Source organism: Trachemys scripta, chromosome 9 (genome assembly GCF_013100865.1).
Source record: "Trachemys scripta elegans isolate TJP31775 chromosome 9, CAS_Tse_1.0, whole genome shotgun sequence".
NCBI lineage: Eukaryota > Metazoa > Chordata > Testudines > Emydidae > Trachemys > Trachemys scripta.
The window spans coordinates 55,489,675-55,511,959 of NC_048306.1; the positions used below are offsets into that span (position 1 = coordinate 55,489,675).

General features: G+C 46.6%; 1 protein-coding gene across 4 annotated transcripts in view; it reads right to left on the reverse strand.

Moving 5' to 3' along the window:
- Positions 1–22,285, reverse strand: part of STAG1 (stromal antigen 1) — a 384,051-nt gene that overhangs the window by 259,280 nt on the left and 102,486 nt on the right. For all 4 annotated transcript variants that reach the window (XM_034781835.1, XM_034781837.1, XM_034781839.1 and 1 more), the window contains one exon: positions 19,601–19,697. In XM_034781835.1, coding sequence (XP_034637726.1) covers positions 19,601–19,697 — 97 coding nt within the window. The remainder of the gene's footprint in view (positions 1–19,600; positions 19,698–22,285) is intronic.

The following is a 22,285-nucleotide window of genomic DNA, read 5'->3' on the forward strand; positions in this document are numbered from 1 at the left end:
GGAAAAAGACGACTAAGAGGGGGATAGGACAGAGGTCTATAAAATCATAACTGGTTTAGAGAAAGTAAATAAGGAAGTGTTATTTACTCCTTCTCATAACACAGGAACTAGGGGTCACCAAACGAAATTAATAGGCAACAGATTTAAAACAAACAAACCGAAGTATTTTTTCACACAATGCACAGTCAACCTGTGGGACTCATTGCCAGAGGATGTTTTGAAGGCCAAGACTATAACAGGGTTCAAAAAAAGAACTAGATAAGTTCATGGAGGATAGGTCCATCAATGGCTATTAACCAGGATGGACAGGGATGGTGCCCCTAGCCTCTGTTTGCCAGAAGCTGGGAATGGTCGACAGGGGATGGATCACTTGATCATTATCTGTTCTGTTCATTCCCTCTGGGGCACCTGACCTTGGCCACTGTTAGAAGAAAGGATACTGGGCTAGATGGACTTTTGGATTGACACAGTATGGATGTTCTTATGTAATACCATGGCTATATGGAATCTGCATTTGCTGAATTCCAGATGGAGTCTACTGTGAGGATTGTATCAGAGGGGTAGCCATGTTAGTCTCGATCTGTAGAAGCAGCAAAGAGTCCTGTGGCATCTTATAGACTAACAGACGTATTGGAGCATGAGCTTTTGTGGGTGAATACCCACTTCGTCGGATGCCGATGAAGTGGGTATTCACCCACAAAAGCTCATGCTCCAATACGTCTGTTAGTCTATAAGATGCCACAGGACTCTTTGCTGCTTCTACAGATCGAGACTAACATGGCTACCCCTCTGATACAATCCTCACAGTAGACTCCATCTGGAATTCAGCAAATGCAGATTCCATATAGCCATGGTATTACATAAGAACATCCATACTGTGTCAATCCAAAAGTCCATCTAGCCCAGTATCCTTTCTTCTAACAGTGGCCAAGGTCAGGTGCCCCAGAGGGAATGAACAGAACAGATAATGATCAAGTGATCCATCCCCTGTCGACCATTCCCAGCTTCTGGCAAACAGAGGCTAGGGGCACCNAGCATGAGCTTTTGTGGGTGAATACCCACTTCATCGGCATCCGACGAAGTGGGTATTCACCCACGAAAGCTCATGCTCCAATACGTCTGTTAGTCTATAAGGTGCCACAGGACTCTTTGCTGCTTTTACTGTGAGGATTGTGACTTTTAAAGACCTAAATGATTTGGGATCTGCAGACCTGAGATACCGTTTTCTCCCCATGCCATAGTCATCATCTTTGGAAGTGCTTAAGATTGAGCCTCCTCAATACAAAACAGGGCGAACTACCAGCAGAGTGTTCTATGTGAGGGCCATCATCTTTAGAATTCATTCCTTAAACTTGGACTGAAACAGCCTGACTGACCAGTAAAGGCAGACAGCAAAGCCCATCTCTTTGCCCGTGCTTTAGGAACAGGGTGTGAGAGATTAGGACTGGTATTTGTTGGTGAAGTAAATTACTATCCACATATTATTTGGGTTTCATGGTTATCTCTAGATAGTCATTATCTTAGTTTTCTGGTTTTGGAGAAGTTGGTTTTATCTTTTGTGTCATACTTCTAATTATACCAATAATTCCTAAAGCCTAGGAAAGGCTATAAATCTAAATAAGAGTAACTTGACAGACATTCCTATAGCAGTGGTGTCAAGTACCACGACAATATCGGCATCCCACCTGTTGAATATATTTACCTCACTCCCATTACATATTTAGTTTCTGTATAAGGCAAACTATCAACTAAAGAGACAAACTTCCACACCTGAATCAAGTGTAATGATGCAAAGGTGTCTACTAAGTCTGCAGCACACCCAAAACAACAGCTTTAAGAGATATACATGGCCCCCATTTCTCTCAACAGGGAGCTAGTGCTGAAGACTAATGATGATGCTTTTAAGAGTCATTCTATTTAACCTCCTGCATAACAGGCATCTAGCACAACAACTTGTGATGGAACGAAGGCATATCTTTTAGAAAGGCATTACTCTTGATTTTGAGTAGGTTGAAAAAAATTCCTGTGAAAAATTATGGATAAAATACTCTCATTCAAAATCCCCCCCCCCCCCCAAAAAAAATGTTGAAACAAAACGTTTTTCTTTTGTTTAGTTTCAAATACAACTTTTGTTGTTGACTTATTTTTCCTGTTGCCACTAACTTCAAAACTTCTCCAACTCTGTAAAAGTTACATGGGGCAAAAGTAAAAAAGGAAAACCAAATAAAACAAACTTTGCCATTCCAACTTTTCCAAAGTTGAAGAAGTTTTGAAAAGTTAGAGTGACAAAAGGAAAAAGTGTTTGCTTGAGGAGAGAACCTAGATGCCATACAGCTAAAGAAAGACAACAGAAGAAATGGCAGAAGTGCTAAATGACCTTTTTTTTAAAAAAACTTTTCATCAAAAACATTAGTAGCAATTGGACAACTAACAGTGAATGCCAATGAAAATGAGGCAGGATCTGAGACTAAAATAGGGAAAGAACAAGTTAAAAATTAATCACACAAGTGAGATGTCTTCAAGTTGGCAGGGCTTGATGAAATACATCCTAAAACAGGGGTTCAGAAACCTTTTTCTTTCTGAGGCCACCCCAACATGCTATTAAAAACTCCATGGCCCACCTGTACCACAACAACTGTTTTTTCTGTATAACCAGTAGATTGAAAGCCAGGGCCAGCATTAGGGGGCAGCAAAGTAGGGCAATTGCTGCAGGCACCAACTCACATGGGTGTTCACATAGCTAAGTTACTTGGGCTTCGGCTTCAGCCCCGCACGGTGGGGCTTGGCTTCGGTTTTTGGACCTGGGCCGCAGAGAGTATAACGGTGGCCTTGCTCTCTGGTTTATTTTAGAGGACCCCTGAAACCTGCTCATGGCTCCTCAGGGGGCTCCAGACCCCTGGTTGAGAACCTCTGTCCTAGAATATTCAAGGAATTGACTGAGGAGATATCTGAGCCATTAGTAATTATCTTCAAAAACTCATGAAAGGCGGGAAAGATTCCAGAGGACTGGAAGAGGGCAAATATAGTGCCAATCTATAAAAAGGGGAATAAAGACAACCCGGGAAATTACAGACCAGTCAGCTTAACTTCAATACCCAGAAAGATAATGGAGTAAATAATCAAGCAATCATTTACAAAAACCTAGACGATAATAAGGTGATAAGTAACAGTCAACATAGATTTTTCAAGAACAAATCATGTCAAGTCAACCTAATAACTTTCTTTGACAGAGTAACAAGCCTCGTGGATACAGGAGGAGTGGTAGATTAGAATACAGTAACTCCTGATTTAACGTTGTCCCACTTAACGTTGTTTCAATATTATGTCTCTGCTCAATTAGGGAACATGCTCATTTAAAGTTGTGCAATGCTCCCTTATAACGTTGTTTGGTTGCCTGCTTGTAAGATTCTGTGGAAGAGCAGCGACTTTACAAGAGAGCATTGCACAAGTTCCGCTTCTCCGCCTCCTTCCCCTCCCTCCCAGCGCTTCCCCTTTCTGGACTTTCTGGAAGGGAGAGGCAGGAGCAGGGAAGCACCATGTCTCCACTCCTCCCCCTCTCCCCCAGAAAATCCTAAGCGCCACTAAACAGCTGTTTGGCGGCGCTTAGGACTTTCTGGGAGGAAGGGAGGGGCAGGAGCGGGAAAGCGCTGCATCTCCACTCCTCCACCCTCCCTCCCAGAAAGTCCTAAGCAGGCTTTTGGTACAGTCTTGCATGATGTTCTCAAACTAGAGAAATATAACCTAGATGGAGCTACTATAATGTGGGTGCATAAATGGCTGCAAAACCATTCCTAGAGTGTAGTTATCAGAGGTTCACAGTCAAGTTGGAAGAGCATATCTAGTGGGGTCCCACAGGAATCGGTCCTGGACCCAGTTCTGTTCAATATCTTCACAAATTGTTTAAATAATGGCAGAGAGAGTACACTTACAAAGTTTGCGGACAATACCAAGTTAGGAGGAGTTGCAAGTGCTTTGGAGGATAGGATTCAAATTCAAAATTATCTGGACAAACTGGAAAAATGGTCTGAAGTAAATAAGCTGAAATTCAATAAGGACCAATGTAAAGTACTCCACTTAGGAAGGAACAATCAATTGCACACATACAAATCAGAAAAAGACTGCCTAGGAACAAGTACTGCAGAAAAGGATCTGGGGATTTAGTTTTTCTTCTTCGAGTGATTGATCATGTGCATTCCAACAGGTGAATCCCAAGAAGTTTCCCCAGAGGAGGGGGTCGAAGTTCACCTGGTTGCTGAATGCAGGACTGTCCTGCCAAAGGCTGCATCGTCCCTCGCCTGTTGGGTGACGCTGTAGTGCGACATGAGGTGTGGATGGAAGACCACGTTGCTGACTTGCATATGTCCTGAACAGGGACCTGCATAAGAATGCTGTGGACGAAGCCTGCACTCTTGTGGAGTGAATCATCAACGGCGGGGCTGGAATCTTAGCTAGGTCACAGCACATTCTGATGCAGGAAGTGATCCACGACAAAATGCGCTGGGACGAGATGGGAAGCCCCTTCATTCTCTCTGTGATTGCAATAAAGAGCTGTGGTGACTTACGAAATGGCTTTGTGCGCTCAATGTAGAAGGCTAGGGAACGCCTGACATCCAGGGAATGGAGCATTCACTCTCTGTTACTGGAATGTGGCTTAGGGAAGAACTCAGGTAAAAATATGTCCTTGTTCACATGAAAGTGAGAGACTACCTTTGGTAGAAATGCAGGGTGAAGGCCGAACAGCACCTTGTCTTTATAAAAGATTGTATAGGGGGACTCGAAAGTCAGTGCTCTGAGCTCAGAGACCCTTCTAACCAAGGTTATGGCCACCAGAAAGGCCACCTTCCAGGAAAGGTAGCACAGAGGGCAGGTCGCCATGGACTCAAAAGGGGTCCTCATGAGCATGGACAGGACCAGGTTAAGGTCCCACTAGGGGACAGACTGCCACACCTAGGGATAAAGCCTGTCCAAGCCACTGAGAAACCGGCCCACCATGGGACTCCCAAAGACTGACCTACCCACTGCCCCCGGGTGGAAGGCTGAAATGGCAGCCAGGTGCACTTTGATGGACGATACTGTCAAGCCCTGCTGCTTGAGGTATAGTAGTCCAAAACAAGGGGAATTGATGCTTGCTGCGGTGGTCTGCCCTTCTGAAGAGACCAGATGGAAAACCGCTTCCACTTCGCCAGGTACATGGCACAAGTGGAGGGTTTCCTACTTCCCAGCAGAACTTTCCTGAGTCTGAACACTGGAGCTCTGGCGAGTTCAACCATAGAGTTTCCACACTGTGAGGTGGAGGGACTCCAGATTGGAGTGTTGTACATGGTTGGGGTCCTGTATCTTGAGGGCCGGGCACATGGGAAGGGCTACTGGTCTGTCCACTGATAGGTTCAACAGCATGGTGAACCAGTGCTGGCAGGGCCACGCTGGTGCTATGAGGATTAATGAAGCCCTGAGAAGGACTTTGTGTATGAGACAGAAGGGCAGAAATGCATATAGCAGGTGACTCGCCAATGGGAGGTGAAAAGCGTCCACAATGGAACCTGTGCTGTCGTTCAGAAAGGAGCAGAACTGCTGGCACTTCCTGTTGCTCCGCATCACAAACAGGTCTCTGTGGGGAAAGCCCCACCTCTGTAAAATCGAGAGAGTGATGTCCACCCTGAGGGACCATTCATGACCGTGGAGATCAGCTAGCTCGTTTTGTGCTCCCGGAAGGTATGATGCCTCTAGGTATATCAAGTGGGAGATGCAAAAGTCCCACAGCCAGAGGGTTTCCTGGCACAGGGGAGAGGAGCAAGCGCCACCCTGTTTGTTTATATAGGGCATCACTGTGGTGTTGTCCGTCAGCACAACACACGTGATATTGCCCGGGTGCGCTCCCCAATCCAGCACTGAGGCGCCCATGACCAGTGATAGCATAGGTTGCAGTTTGGCAAAGGGTATTCCCACACAGACCACTTGTGGCTATAGCCACCAGCGGAAAGACTTGAGAATGTGAGGGGGAGGGTAACTATACTGTCCAGTGGGTACCTGCTGGGCCTATACACCTGCGCCAACCACGCCTGGAGGGGCTGAAGACGCAATCTGGCGTACTGCACCACGTATGTGCAAGCCGCCATATGCCCAAGCAGTTTCATACAATTTCTGTACATCACTGTGGGGATCAAGCGGCGGTTCATGATTATGTCTCTGAAGGCTTGGAAACAGCTCGGGCAGGAATGCCCTGGCTTCCGTGGAGTCCCAGAAAGCCCCTATGAATTCTATTCTCTGCGTTGGGGTTAGTGTGGATTTAGGCACGTTCAGTATGAGGCCCAACCTAAGGAAGGTGGCACGAGCCAGTATCACATGTTCCACAACCTGTGCTTGTGACTTGGCCTTGATGAGCCAGTTGTCCAGGTACAGGAAGACCTGCACCTGATGTTTGTGGAGGAAGGCTGCCACGACCGCCATACACTTCGTGAATACCTGGGGAGGCTGCTGAGAGCCCAAATGGGAGCACCGTGAACTGGTAATGCTGGCCGCTGACCACAAAGTGAAGAAACCATCTGTGAGCCGGGATAATGGAGATATGAAGTATGCATCTTTCAAGTCAAGGGCGGCGTATCAGTCCCCTGGATCCAGGGAAGGAATGATGGAGGCCAGGGAGACCATACAAAACTTCACTTTCTTTATGAATGTGTTGAGGTCTCGCACATCCAGGATAGGCCAAAGCCCACTCTTGGCCTTTAGGATGAGGAAATACCGGTAGTAGAACCCTTTGCCCCTGAACTCCTGAGGAACCTCCTCTATTGCCCCTACAGCGAGGAGTGATTGCACCTCCTGTAGGAGGAGTTGCTCGTGAGAAGGGTCCCTGAAGAAGGACGGGGAAAGTGGATGGGAGGGCACAGAATTGGATAGACTATCTCACCTCCACCATGCCCAGTAATCTGACATAATCTGGGACCAAGCACGGTAAAAGTGGGACAGTCGATTCACAAGGGGGGGTGGCGGGGTGAGGATCCGAGCTCGGAACTGATGCTCCGTCCTTGGGCGCACCTTCAAAAGTTAGGCTTCGGGCCAGGGGGCTGTTTGGAAGAACCCTGGCCTTGGCCTGAGGAGAACTGCAATGGGCGCCTCGTATAATTCCTGCCCCATCTACTGGACAAGTCCCGCCTCGGGGGCCCAGAGGAGAAGCAAGAAGGGGGCTGAGGCTTGAATGGCTCTCTCTGGGGTGCAGAAATGTGGATCCCCAAAGACTTCAGGGTCGTCCACTAGTCCTTAAGACTGTGCAAGCGAGAGTCCATATTCTCGGCAAACAAGCCCGCACAGTCAAAGGGCAGGTCTTGAGTGGTGTTCTGGACCTCCGGTGGTATACCTAACACCTGCAGCCACGCGCTATGTCTCACTGTAATGGTGGTGGCCACAGTCCGAACCGCCGAGTCTAACGCAGCCTGGAGGGAGGTTCTTGACACCATCTTGCCCTCCTCTAGAAGAGTATTAAACTCCTGGTGTGAGTCAACCGAGAGCAACTCCAGAAATGTTGCCAATGCACTTCAGGAATTGAAAGCATAATGGCTGAGTACCGCTTGCTAGTTGGCAACTCGAAGCTGGAGCCCCCTGGTCGAGTAGACCTTCCAGATGAAAAGGTTGAGTTTCTTAGCGTCCCGTCACTTTGGAGCGGGACCTGGCTGCCCCTGCCACTCCTTATGATTTGCCGCACCAACCACTAGAGTCCCTGGTTGGGGGTGGGTGAATAGGTGTTCATACCCCTTCTGCGGCACAAAGTACCTCTTCTCCACACCGTTAGCGGTGGGTGGTATCGAGGCTGAGGTCTGCCAGAGCAGCTTAGTGGTGTTCTGGATAGTTCTTAAAAGGGGCAAGGCCACCTTAGAAGGACCCTCTGTGGCAAGAATGTCCACCATCGGATCCGAGACCTCTGTGACTTCCTCCACCTGGAGGTTTAGGTTTTCGGCCACTCTCCTAAGAAGATCCTGGTGCACCCTGGTGTCCATCACCAGGAGGGTGGTGGTGGTACCCACCACTACCTCGTCCAGCAAGGACAAGGAGGAGGCCCATGGGACCGGGTCTTCCTGACCTTCCAGCTCCCTTGAGGCCGGGTCGGGTGCGTCGGTCCATTCCGTGACTGGAGGTGGCTCCAATACCACTGGTGATGCTGGCTTGGATGCTGTGCCCGGGTGTGAAGGCCTCAGATCCTTGTCCTGTGCGGGGTCCTCCAGAGCCCTGGGGGTGTGGCATGACACTGACGTAGCTGAGGGGGGAGCAAGGAGTGCGGATGCCACTAATGCGGCCCTGGAGCCCTGTCCCTGAGCCTGATGATAGGCCCAAGAAATCCAAAAAGGCCATTGTACTAGGCCCTGCTACTGGGGTGGCCAGATACCATTGGTGCCAACGAGTCAACGACTCTGCGGCGCTGGGACCGCAAGCAGTACCAGCTGCATCAGGAGACAGAAGACTCAACTTGGAAAAGTACACTGAGCCCGACAATGGGGGGGCAGAGCCCAACGGTGCCAGGAAGCGGTGCTGTAACATTGTGGGCTCGCCCCAAGGGTGAATGGGGGGCCATGCTGCCAACAGTGCTGGAGACAGTGCCATGTGCTGTGCCATCACAGATGCTGCATATGGTGCCGTCGTCGGTGCCCCTGACGGTGGCGCAACTTCAGCCAATGTCTGGATCGGTGCCAGTGTTTGTGTCTGCAGGGCCGAGGAATGTGCCGTCATGGGGGAGGGATAACTCAGTGGTGTGAGCATTGGTCTGCTAAACCCAGGGTTGTTAGTTCAATCCTTGAGGGGACCATTTAGGGACCGGGGCAAAAATCTGTCTGGGGATTGATCCTGCTTTGAGCAGGGGGTTGGACTAGATGACCTCCTGAGGTCCCTTCCAACCCTGATATTCTATGATTCTATGGCAATAAAGTCCCGCGCTGCCTCAAAGGTATCCGGCATGGAGGGGAGATAAGTTCTTCCCCCAATTCCTACTAAATCAGGGAGTCCACCGGCACCAGACCTGATGGACCTCCGGTTGGGGCCGGGTCCTGGGTGTCCTGATGAGGGATGCACGCTGGTGGAATCCCCTTGCAGCTTCTTGATGGCGGAATGAGCTGTCTGCCTTCTTCTTATGAGGCAACGGTAACTGTGAGCAGTGTCACCTGCTAGAACTGGCTTTAAGAGCCGGGGAACGGTGTCGATGCTTCTTGAAAGAATCCTCTCTCAATGCCACGGCATCCCACACCAAGGCCAGAGCACTGCACACCAATGATGCCGGTGTCATTTCCAGTACCAGCTGAGGGCCGACTCCATTAGGAGGAGCTTTGAACAATTATCCTGCTCTCTCTGTCCTGCATCTAAAGCTCCTGCAAATTGAGCACTTGTCTGTCTGATTACCTTCTCCTAGACTCTTAAGATAAACAGCGTACAGATCGCCTCTGGGCATAGGTTTTGCACACCTCTCGTATGCCTTAAACCCCTGCAACCGAGGCATGCCCCAGTGTCTGGGGAAAACTAGGGGGGGAACCCCCCAAAGTAAGCTTAACTAACTATGAAACTAAACTACAACTCTATGAAACTATTCACAAGTAAGAAAAGGGGGACCGCTAGGTAGGTATTTGCGAACACAGGGGACTGAGGTGCTCCAATGACCATTACTGGCGATAAGAAGGAACTGAGCAGGCGGCGGTTGGCAGGGACTTATCTACACTGCCATGAAGGCGCCACTGCAGTGGGCTCCACGGTCGAATTGACAGATACCGCTAGGGGAAAAACCTTCCAACAATCATGCATGCAGTGAGCGCACACACCTATTGGAATGCCAATGAGCAACCACTCAAAGAACCACCTCAGGGTTACGAACTGACCGGTCAACCACACCTCTCATTTGGAAACAGAAGTACACAATCAGACGGCATAGCAATGACCAAAAAAAAAAAAAAAAGCAAATACAGTACAGTACTGTGTTAAATGTAAACTACAAAAGGGAAGTTTAAAAGAAAAGATATGACAAGAAAAGGAAACTGTTTCTGTGGTTATTTCATTTAAATTAAGATGATTTTTTTGCTTCTGTCTTCACGAACAAGGTCAGCTCCCAAGACTACTGCACTGGGCAGCACAGCATGGGGAGGAGGTGACCAGCCCTCCGTGGAGAAAGAAGTGGTTCAGGACTATTTAGAAAAGCTGGACGAGCACAAGCCCATGGGCCAGATGCGCTGCATCCGAGGGTGCTAAATGAGTTGGCAGATATGATTGCAGAGCCATTGGTCCCGGATGACTGGAAAAAGGCTAATGTAGTGCCCATCTTTAAAAAAGGGAAGGAGGAGGATCCGAGGAACTACAGGCCAGTCAGCTCACCTCAGTCCTTGGAAAAATTATGGAGCAGGTCCTCAAGGAATCAATCCTGAAGCACTTAGAGGAGAGGAAAGTGATCAGGAACAGTCGGCATGGATTTACCAAGGGCAAATCATGCCTGACTAACCTAATTGCATTCTATGATGAGATAACTGGCTCTGTGGATGGGGGAAAGCAGTGGACGTGTTATTCCTTGACATTAGCAAAGCTTTTGATATGGTCTTCCACAGTATTCTTGCCAGCAAGTTAAAGAAGTATGGGCTGGATGAATGGACTATAAGATGGATAGAAAGCTGGCTAGATCGTCGGGCTCAATGGATACTGATCAATGGCTCCATGTCTAGTTGGCAGCTGGCATCAAGCGGAGTGCCCAAGGGTTGGTCCTGGGGCCGGTTTTGTTCAATATCTTCATTAATTATCTGGAGGATGGCGTGGACTGCACTCTCCACAAGTCTGCAGATGACACTAAACTGGAAGAAGTGGTAGATATGCTGGAGGGTAGGGATAGGATACAGAGGGACCTAGACAAATTAGAGGATTGGGCCAAAAGAAATCTGATGAGGTTCAACAAGGACAAGTGCAGAGTCCTGCACTTACGACAGAAGAATCCCATGCACTGCTACAGACTAGGGACCGAATGGCTAGGCAGCAGTTCTGCAGAAAAGGACCTAGGGGTTACAGTGGACGAGAAGCTGGATATGAGTCGATAGTGTGCTCTTGTTGCCAAGAAGGCTAACAGCATTTTGGGCTGTATAAATAGTGGCACTGCCAGCTGATCGAGGGACGTGCTCATTCCCCTCTATTCGACATTAGTGAGGCATCATCTGGAGTACTGTGTCCAGTTTTGGGCCCCACACTACAAGAAGGATGTGGAAAAATTGGAAAGAGGCCAGCAGAGGGCAACAAAAATGATTAGGGGGCTGGAGACGTGACTTATGAGGAGAGGCTGAGGGAACTGGAATTGTTTAGTCTGCAGAAGAGAAGAATGAGGAGGGATTTGATAGCCGCTTTCAACTACCTGAAAGGAGGTTCCAAAGAGGATGGATCTAGACTGTTCTCAGTGGTACCAGATGACAGAACAAGGATTAATGGTCTCAAGTTGCAGTGGGGGAGGTTTAGGTTGGATATTAGGAAGAACTTTTTCACTAGGAGGGTGGTGAAGCACTGGAATGGGTTACCTAGGGAGGTAGTGGAATCTCCTTCTTTAGAGGTTTTTACGGTCAGGCTTGACAAAGCCCTGGCTGGGATGATTTAGTTGGGGATTGGTCCTGCTTTGAGCAGGGGGTTGGACTAGATGACCTCCTGAGGTCCCTTCCAACCCTGATATTCTATGATTCTATGGTTAAAAGCAGCAATTTTCTTCTGCATAGCAAAGTTTCAAAGCTGTATTAAGCCAGTGTTCAGTTGTGAACTTTTGAAAGAAACATGATGTTTCGTTCAGAGTTATGAACAACCTCCATTCCCAGGGTGTTCATAACTCTGAGGTTCTACTGTAGGTACAAATATCCCCAAGTCCTCCCATTTCCTCCACAACAAAGAAACTTCACAAGCCGACCAATTAACCCATAACAGATTGGTATGTAACCAGATGGTTGTTTGCAAATGGAAAAATGGAAATACCTGTTGTCCTGCCCTCTGTGGCAAGAGAACTTCTCTCCATCTCTTTTATGGAAGCCTTTCAAGTATTTGAAGAACGCTATCATATCCCCTCTTAATCTCCTCTTTTCCAAAGTAAACATACCCAGTTACTTCAGACTTTGCTCATATGGCTTGCATTCCATCCTTTTGATCATTTTTGTCAGTCGTCTCTGGATCCTTTCCAGTTTCTCTACATGCTTTCTATATAGCAGTGATCAAAACTAGACACGGTACCTCCAGCTGAGGTCTAAACCAGCATCTCTCAAACAGTGGGTCGGGACCTCAAAGTGTGTTGTGACTCCATTTTAATGGGGTTGCCAGGGGTAGCATTAGACTTGGTGGGGTCTGGGGCTGAAACTCAAGGGCTTCAGGCCTGGGCAGTGGAGCTCGGGCTTTGGCTTCAGCCCTGGCCAGGGGGACTCTAGTTACAGGTCCCGTGACTGGGACTGAATTCTTTGGGCTTCTGCTTTGGCCCTACCTAGGGCTCAGGCAAGCTCAGGCTTTGGCTCCCCACCTTGGGGTCATGTAGTAATTTTTGTTGTTAGAAAGGGGTCGCAGTGCAATGAAGTTTGAGAATCGTTGGCCTAAACAGCACTGAGTAGAGTGATACTTTCTCCTCCCATGATCTGTATGCTATACCTTTGTTAATTCAACCTAAAACTGCATGGTTGTTTTTTGTGGGATTGTTTATTTTTTTGGGGAGGGGGGTTGTTGTGGTAGGTTTTTTTGTTTGTTTGTTTGCACAACAGCATCGCATTGCTCACTCATGTTGAGGTTGTGCTAAGCCAGTTATCCCCCATTCTGTATTTGTGCATGTTTTTTCTTCCCTAAGTGTAGTACCTATTTCTCTTTGTTGAATTTCATTTTATCTATAGCCCAGTCCTCCAATTTATCAAGATCCCTCTGAATTTTAGTACTCTCCTCCAAAGTGTTGGCAACGCCCCCTTCCTTTGTGTCATTTGCAAATTTGATCAATATGCTCTCTATTCCTACATCCAGGTCATAAATAAAGTTGTTAAATAACACTGGACCCAGAACAGATCCCTGTCGAACCCCACTTGAGACCGCCATCCAATCTGACATCATTCCATTAATAGTTACTCTGTCTGCAGTTGTTTCATCAATTATGAATCCACTTAATGGTAGTGATGCTAAGCACACATTGCTTCATCTTATTTATCAGAATGCCATGTGGAACTGCATCAAAAGCATAGCTGAAGTCCAATATATTATGTCCACCGCATTCCCCCATCCATCAAACCAGTTATCCTGTCAAAGAAGGAAATCAAGCTGGTTTGGCATGATTTGTTCTTAGTAAATCCATGCTGACTGCTAGTAATTACCCCTTCATCCTCCAGGTATTCACAAATATAATGTTTTATACATTGCTCTAGTAATTTCTCAGGTATCAAAGTCAGAACAACTGGTCTATAGTTCCCCAGCTCCTTTTTCCCCTTTTTAAAGATGGGCACTACATTAGCCTCTCTCTAGTATTCCAGGACCTCTCCTGTCATCCATGAGTTGGCAAACATTATTGCCAGTGGATCTGAGATTTCTTCATCTAATTCCTTCAGTACCCTGGGGTGAATAGCATCAGGCTCCGTAGATTTGAATTCATTCAAATTGGTCAGAAGATGTCTGGTGGGTTCTTTACTTATCCCGATCTACACCCCTTCCCCTTTATTCTCTATGGTAACTTTGCTAATCGTCTTGTCACATATTTTTTGTGAGAAGACTGAAGTAAAGTAGCCATTGAGCAGCTCTGCCTTCCTATCATCTTCCGTTACCAGCTCACATTCTCCATTGAGCAACAGACCCACACCATCCCTGATCTTTCTTTTTTGTCTAACACGTTTGATGAACCTCTTGTTGTCTCTAACATTCTTTGCCTTGGCTTTCCTGATTTTGTCATGACACACTTCAGTAGTTCCTCTCACAAACCAAGCGAAGAGACTTGGCGCACCTGAGTTTGGAGGCACTACTGAGCCTTGCTGAAGGAGGACTTGACCTAAAGCAGATGGATTCTTATATCTTGGGAGAGCATCAGCAGACCCAAGTAAAAATCCCACCTTGTACAGTCTAGGACCATGAGGATTAGGGGAGTCTCACGGCAAGCAGTCTTCTTTAGGATCCTCCATACAAGTGGAAGAGGAAGACATGTATAAGTCAGAGACTTATGAAAATCAAATATGATCTTGCCAGCACTGCTGGGACTCGGTACCTGCTGCAAAAAACATGACCACTTGGCACTGATTTTAACAAGTATTGGCTCTGTTTATTGTCATGGATTCAGGTGATTTGGATCACCTTAACAGTACAGCAGGCTGGCTACATTAAAACAAGATTCTTCCTAAAGAATGAACCCTAATGGCAGATGTCTTTGAGCAGATCTCCAAGAATTGGAGAATTCCTTTTATAGGCCACTTCACATTGAAAATCAGAGTGGAGTGTTCATGGTTTTCATTCCCTAAAGTAGATTTCATGATTATGTTTTCCTCCTAAAAGAAAGAAATTCCTATTGTTTACCATAAGATAAAAGGATCCTGTGGATAGGAAAGTGGGTGTGAGAGACAGTTCTTTTGAGCATCATGCCATTTTTGGCAACTGTCTATTTAATTTATATGTCCAGCTCTCTGCTTTGCTGCCTTTTCAGAAAGGGCAAACTAAAAGGCTGTACATCTAGGGTCTTATGGACAGGCAATAATTTTAGTCAACACGGGTATGTCTATTCTGCAAAGGAAAACCCAGAGCACAGAGTTCCAGCCTCGGTCAATTGACTTGGACTGCGGGTCTAAAAATAGCAATGTACACATTCCCACTTGGGTTGCAGCCCTAGCTCTAAGACCCTCGCTCCCCCTTTGCTGGGCTTCAGAGCCCAGGTTCCAGCCTGAGCAGGAACATCTACACTGCTATTTCTAGACCTGCAGCCTGAGCCCTACAAGCCCAAGCAGACTACTATTACTGTAATTTATATCAGGGGTCTCAAACACGCGGCCCACGGGGCTATTTTCTGTGGCCCGCGAGCCCCTCGCAGCCCCCCCCACCCTCCCCCAGTGTTCACCTAGAGCAGCTCCGGCCGGACTTGCACCTGGATCTGGGCAGGCTCCCTGCCTGCCTGCCCTGCCCCCAGGCCACTCCGGGAAGAGGCTGGAGCCGTGGAACAGAGGGGCTGTGTGTTGCTTCAGGCATCGCCCCTAGCAGCTCCAATTGGCTGGGAATGGGGAACCGCGGCCAATGGGAGCTGCTGGGGGCGGTGCCTGAAGCAACACACAGTCCCTCCGCCCCCCCGTCCCTACATTCCAGCGGCAGAGCAGACAGGCAGGCAGCCTGCCCTGCCTCTGGCACGCGCCGGGCCAGGTCCTGCCCCCCCGAATCCCTCCTACAGCCGAACCCCCTGCCCTGAGCCCCATGCCGCACCCTGCACCCCTCCTGCACCGACCCCCTGGCCTGAGCCCCCTGCCGCACCATGCACCCCAACCCCCTGCCTCACCCCGCACCCCTCCTGCACCCCAACCCACTGTCCTGAGTCCCATGCCACACCCCTCCTGCACCCTGACCCCCTGCTGTACCCCTCACTCCTCCTGCACCCCACACCCCAACTTCCTGCCCTGAGCCCCTGCCACACCTCACACCCCTCCTACAGGGAGGGGGCAGAGTTGGGGTGGGGATTTTGGGAAAGGGGTTGGAATGGGGGCAGGGAAGGGGTGGGAAGAGGCAGGGCAGGGGTGGGGCCTCATGGAAGGGGTGGAGTGGGGGAGGGGCCGAGGGCGGGAGGTATCAGTAATGCGGCCCTCGGGCCAATGTATTAGTCCTCATGTGGCCCTTGTGGTCATTTGAGTTTGAGACCCCTGATTTATATGAATCTTTGTTAACCACTTTTTTAAAGAAACATGAATTTCCAAAATGATGTGGAAAGGATTTAGATAGACAAATTACACCCAGGCAATGGGCTTTGATTTGTGACAAAAAAAATCAACCAACTCAATTTGTAGTATGATAAAAGAATTTATTTAAGATACTGCTCGTGGACTTGCAACCTTACATTAGCGAAGTTAAAAAAGATATACAGATTGAGTGGGGATATTTGTTTGAGAAACTGTGATAGGAAGTGATTTTATGCATTACTGTGAATGTGTCTGTGATACATGAATGGGGGAGGAGTAGTTCCCTTTGATGGACACCCAGCCAGCCAGTTAGCTATAAAATCCCTCTTGGTCTGTTCTCTGCTTGCTTTATCTGTAAAGGGTTAACAAGCCCACAGGTAAAAGAAAAGGAATGAGCACCTGACCAAAAGAAATCTGCCACTTTAGGCAGCTGCTTAGTTTGTCTATAGCTAGAAGCCCCCTGGCAGAGCTTGAAACAATGCTGCCAATTCAATTCATGATTTTATCACAAGTTTTGTGATACTTAGTGTTTTTCTTAAATTCCCAGCTCCTGGAGTCATATGATCATTCAACTTTGTAAACAAGCTTGAACACATGAACGAAAATGACTCAAAACCCAAAACGAAAGAAAGAATCCAAAATTTATTGTTTTTAATTTTTTGGGTCCTGGCATGATTTTTCAATGCCTGGGGTTGACCATTCTGAATTCACACACTTTCTTGAATAAGCAGATGCCTAATAGAAGGTCTATTCAAAAGCTGAATCCAAAATTTTCCTTTGTTTAAAACCAGGACTAGTGAGAATATTTAGTAACAGATTAGATCCCCACAGGGATATGAAGCTTAGTTTTCTTGGGGAGTTCATACTCCAGTTCAACCACAAGTTTCTGGGCTAGATACAGAATCACTGGGCAACATTTTGTCACATGTTGTCACAGGGTGACTGACTCAAGGGTAATATAGGGCCAGTGCACCTGTGCCAGCTCAGCATACCCCTTAAATTGATTAATTAGGCCCTAGAGTGAGGGCATCTGATTTTAGTACCTTCCTAACAAGGGAGATAAATTGAACTGATTAATACCAGGTGTGGGGAGGAACTAAAAGAAGAAATAAAGAGAGTTAGAAGCTCAGTGAGAGTTGAGCCCTGAGGCACACAAGCCTGGGGGCCAGTACGGGCTCGAGAGGCCCCCAACAGGTGAGAGATTGGTTCCTGGGGGGAGAAACCCTGAAGAGGGTTTAGGGAATCTTTGGATTCCTGCTGGACAAAGGGAGTAGACTGGTAAGATTTATGAAAATTGACTTCGAATGGTGGGCCAAGACAGCTGGACTTTGAATTGATTAAATTTCTGGACTTTGTGTTAGTTAGTTTAATGCCCAACAAAGTAGACTTTATGAAGACCTCAGGGAAGAGAGATCAAACTTGCCCAGGCAGAAAGGCTGGGAAAGGACTAAATCTGTCCCCGTGATAGGGGTAAAAGGAATTATTATTTTCTTTTGAGTTAATAAAACCGGTCCTGAAGAACCAGACTTCTTGAATGATCTTGACCTCATCAGTATACTTCAAAATGCTTTTGGGAAAATGGGCACCATGATCTAGAGGATTTCAGAGACACCGCTGACCAATAGGAGGCACTCCTGTATGGGTCCAGCCCCCAACACATGAACATAGGAGATCAGAAAATAAAACCTTAACCGTCCTTTCTTGCCTTAAAAATCTACGACTAAGGCTACAAGTTTGTAACTGAGGTCACGGATTCTGTGACTTTCCATAACCTCTGTGATTTCTGCAGCGGCCAGTACACCTGGCTCAGGGACACATCAGCAAATGGAAATTGGGAGGGAGGGAGGGAGGGAGGAAGAGATCAAACGGACAGAATGTAACCACTTTGAAGCAAGCTGCCCAACAAGTTTTGAAAACACTCTGAGCAATCTCCTCAGTCAGAAGTACTAGAGCCACTGACACAGAGTGGTTCTGAACCCTCAACCTTAACAACCATGGAAAAGAAAGCCCCAAATCCTGGGAGAACCCCACTGTACAGCCTGTAATAGAAGTTTCCTCTCCCATGCTGCCAAAAGGTCTGCTGAGGCAAGCTGCTTAGGAGTAAAAAGGGAATGCTGTTGGCCTGATGCCTCTGACTGTTGAGAGAACATGGGGACTGCACCTAAAACTGTCTCTAAAACGGCTTGAAAAAAAGTACCACTACATTCAAACAGACCTCAGTGGTTCAGGAGCCAAATTAACAATCAACATTACTCAAAAGAGCCACAGTGGTGTGAATTCATTTTTCCATTTACTATTTTTATATATATTATTCTCACAGCAAAATGACTGACCAAGTATTATTTTATCAACTACAATTGGTTAATAACTTAGATTGGTTAATAATTAAATCACACAGTGTTTTAATATTCTGTGCTGCAAAGAGCCGCAAGCGACACATTAAAGAGCCACTTGCGGCTCTCAAGCCTCAGTCTAAGTATCATTGGTTTAACTATTCCATTCCAGCCAAAACAAGCAGAAAGTGAGATCTTGAGTCCTTGGAGTCCTCCAGAGCCTACAAAGGGTAACCCACTCTCTCCTGCTGCTATCTACTGTGGAAGTAGAGCAAGAACTGACAGGGATTGGAAGGGGATTTCAATGCATACAGTCTCTTCAGGTGAATAGAGCTGGACATTTTTTATATTTATTTATTTTGGACAAGTGAAAGAACAAAGACACCTAGCACAGGGATTCTCAACTTTGAGGCCCCCACAACATGCTATAAAAACTCCACAGCCCAGCTGTGCCACAACACTGTTTTTCTGCATATAAAAGCCAGGGCCGGCATTAGGGGATAGCAAGCAAGGCAATTGCCCAGGATCCCACGCATCGGGGGGCACTGCAAAACTAAGTTGCTCAGGCTTTGGCTTCAGCCCCAGGTGGTAGGGCTCGGGGTCCCAGTGTGCAGTCCCGTGCGGTGGGGCTTAGGCTTTCTGTCCTGGGCCATAGCGAGTCTTACACCAGCCATGCTTGGTGGTCCCCTTGAAACCTGCTCGCGGCCCACTAGGGTGCCCCGGACCTCTGGTTGAGAACCACTGACCTAGTGTATGCTCACAAAGAAGATGGGGTGGCAGGTGAGATCCTACAAGGGCTGCCACTCCCACATCAATGGAGAAAGTCTGAGGGTGGGGCAGGATAATTGCGTTATCCCTGATAGCTCGAAAGGGAATTTGAGACAGACAGGATTGGCGCCCTATCCCCACATGAGTGGTCTTTGGGGTTAATGTGAAGGCAGTTGAAGCCTAAGAAAAAATCCTCTCTCTTCAATTTTCAAAACTTAATTCCTAGAGGGAAGAAAAAAAGGAAAAAGTTAAGGTATACCTGCACACAGGGCTTTTGGTTAAGAAAAAAAAAAAAGATTTGGGAGGTAATAGAAATGGGGAGTCAGGGATATATAAATATATACCTACCTTGATTAATAACTCCTGTCTCCTTTTTTGCTAGTTGATGGAGTCATACCAATCTCTGTGAGGATTTGTACTCTTTAGAATGGAGACGGGGAAAGAGAGAGAGAAGGCTCTCGACAAAGTTTAACTGGAATTATTCCATGAAGTACACAAAATACTACAACTGCCGGACTAAACCATGCATGAGGAGTGTTGACCCAAGGTCTCCTGCATGTTTAGAAGCACTCACACTGAAATATACATTGTATGACTGTCACTTAGTTTAGATTTATTTTAAATCACTTTTTTCCACAGTACCTCGACATCCTGAACACTGGATAAAGAAGTTGATTAAATCCAGAAGTGCTATATCCCTGTCTTGTTTATATGATTCAATCCAGTCGTCCACCACAGACTGTCAAGAAAAAAAGAAAACGTATCAGATACTCTTAAAAAGATTTATAAATGCAAATGACTTTTCAGAACAATCTTTTCAGAAAGTAATTTTATAACTGAGAATGTACTTCACACAACTGTGTGAGTACAAATTCAGAAATCAACAGGCCTTCCCTTAGCTGGTGGAGACAGAACAAATACTGCTAGAGCCCCGGTCTACATGCATTGTTTTCTAGTGTTAAACTAGGATAAATAGTTAGCTGCTCAAAGTCAAATTAATTAAAAAACCAAAACTGTGCTTGAGGTATTTATTCAATCTAACAAGTTTGTTGAGAACAGAAGCATTCTGTCTTATTTCAGAACTTCACCAAGATAACATTTTCAGCAGGGTAACACTCTGTGGGGATAAGCATCTCATTTATTTTGCAAGATGGAAGTCTTCTAATGTTGATAATAGTCAATGAGCCATGGGTCACTGTCAAGGCTGCTTCCCCACTCTGAACTTTAGGGTACAGATGTGGGGGCCTGCATGAAAACTTCTAAGCTTAATTACCAGCTTAGATCTGGTCCGCTGCCACCACTCCCAATGGGCTAACTCCCTTCCCTGGGTAGCCTTGAGAGACTCTTCACCAATTCCCTTGGATCTTAAAACAAGGAGAAATTAACCATCCCCCCTCCTCCCTTCCACCAACTCCTGGTGGATCAAGATCCGACCCCCTTGGATCTAAAAACAAGGAAAATCAATCAGGTTCTTAAAAAGAAGGCTTTTAATGAAAGAAAAAGGTAAAAATCATCTCTGTAAAATCAGGATGGAAAATAACTTTACAGGGTAATCAAACTTAAAGAGCCCAGAGGACCCCCACTCTAGCCTTAGGTTCAAAGTTACAGCAGAGGTAAACACCCTAGTAAAAGGTATATTTACAAGTTGAGAAAACAAAGGTAAACTAACACGCCTTGCCTGGCTGTTTACTTACAAGTTTGAAATATGAGAGACTTGTTCAGAAAGATTTGGAGAACCTGGATTGATGTCTGGTCCCTCTCAGTCCCAAGAGCGAACAACCCCCAAAACAAAGAGAACAAAAGCCTTCTCCCTCCCCCTCAAGATTTGAAAGTATCTTGTCCCCTTATTGGTCCTTTGGGTCAGGTGTCAGCCAGGTTACTTGAGCTTTTTAACCCTTTACAGGTAAAAGGATTTTGGAGTCTCTGGCCAGGAGGGATTTTATAGTACTGTACACAGGAAAGCTGTTACCCTTCCCTTTATAGTTATGACAGTCACATTTTTAAAATAGAGTATATGATTTGATTAAACAGTTGATGATGGGAAACATTCTAAACTAAAAAATAATAGGTGGGACTTCTTTATGCTGATTGTGGCTGATAACCAAAGAGCCTCCTATACCATTGCAACAAAAAACTGAGCCATGGTCTCTCAGAACTCAAGTGGGGACCACAGTATTGGGGAAACACTTTTACATTACTCATAATGAGGTGTACAAAGTCTGCCATCAACAGTTATGACAGCAGGGAGGGGACAGACAAGTAAACAGGGGACAAGAGCTGTTTGACATCTATCATATGCTAGGTCACCATGGATGAAGAGCAGGCTCAGCTGCTTGATAAGTTAAGGCACTGAATGAACACTGCCCATCAGTGGAAGAGGGCAATCAAGGAGTAAGAGAGTGTATGGCACAAACACAAAACCAGCTAGAAAGTGCGTAAAGACACACACTAGAGATGTCTTCAGCTGTTCCCCCTGCACCAACTTAACCCTAAAAACCTAATGCTGCTACTCTATAATTGCTGGGGCAGGAGGGGAGGTGTCACATGGTATAACAGCAGCTGATGCAGGCAAGGAAAACAGTAGAGGCGGAGACAATGGAAAAAAGCTAGGAAAAAGCACCAATCTCTCTGAAGGAACAAGAAGAGGGTATGAGGTTCTTCTAGACCCCACTACCATGAAATCACTATCTTCTGAGGGAGGTAAAATAGGTGAGGGTTCCTCCCATATCCTAACACCATCCCTTAACTTAGGGAACAACATTACTAAAACCCTTAGTTTCCTTAGTTCCAAAGATAAAAAGCATAGCAATACAAACAATTAGTAACATTTTAGTCAATTAAAAATGTGTGTATGTTTGTTTATTTTACATGTGAAAAAACACCCCCCTAAGCGCAGCAAGTTTCAGCGCTGTAAAGCGCCAGTGTAAACAGTGCACCAGCGCTGGTAGCCACGCCTCTCATGGGTTTTTTAAGAGCACTGGGAAAGCTCTCTCCCAGCGCTCTGCTGTGACTAGACAAACCATGTTAAAGCATTGCCACGGCAGCGTTTTAGCGTTGCCAGTGTAGACTAGCCCAGAGGCTTAGGGACACCCAGAGCACAGGGTTGCATCCTTGATCATCTTGACTAATAGCCATTGATGGACCTATCCTCCATGAATTTATCTAATTTTTTTTTTTAACCCAGTTATACTTTTGGTCTTGACAACATCTCCTGGCAATGAGTTCCACATGTTGACTGCCTTGTGTGAAGAAGTACTTATGTTTGTTTTAAACCTGCTGCCTACTAATTTCATTGGGAGACACCTGTGTGAAGGAGTAAATGATACT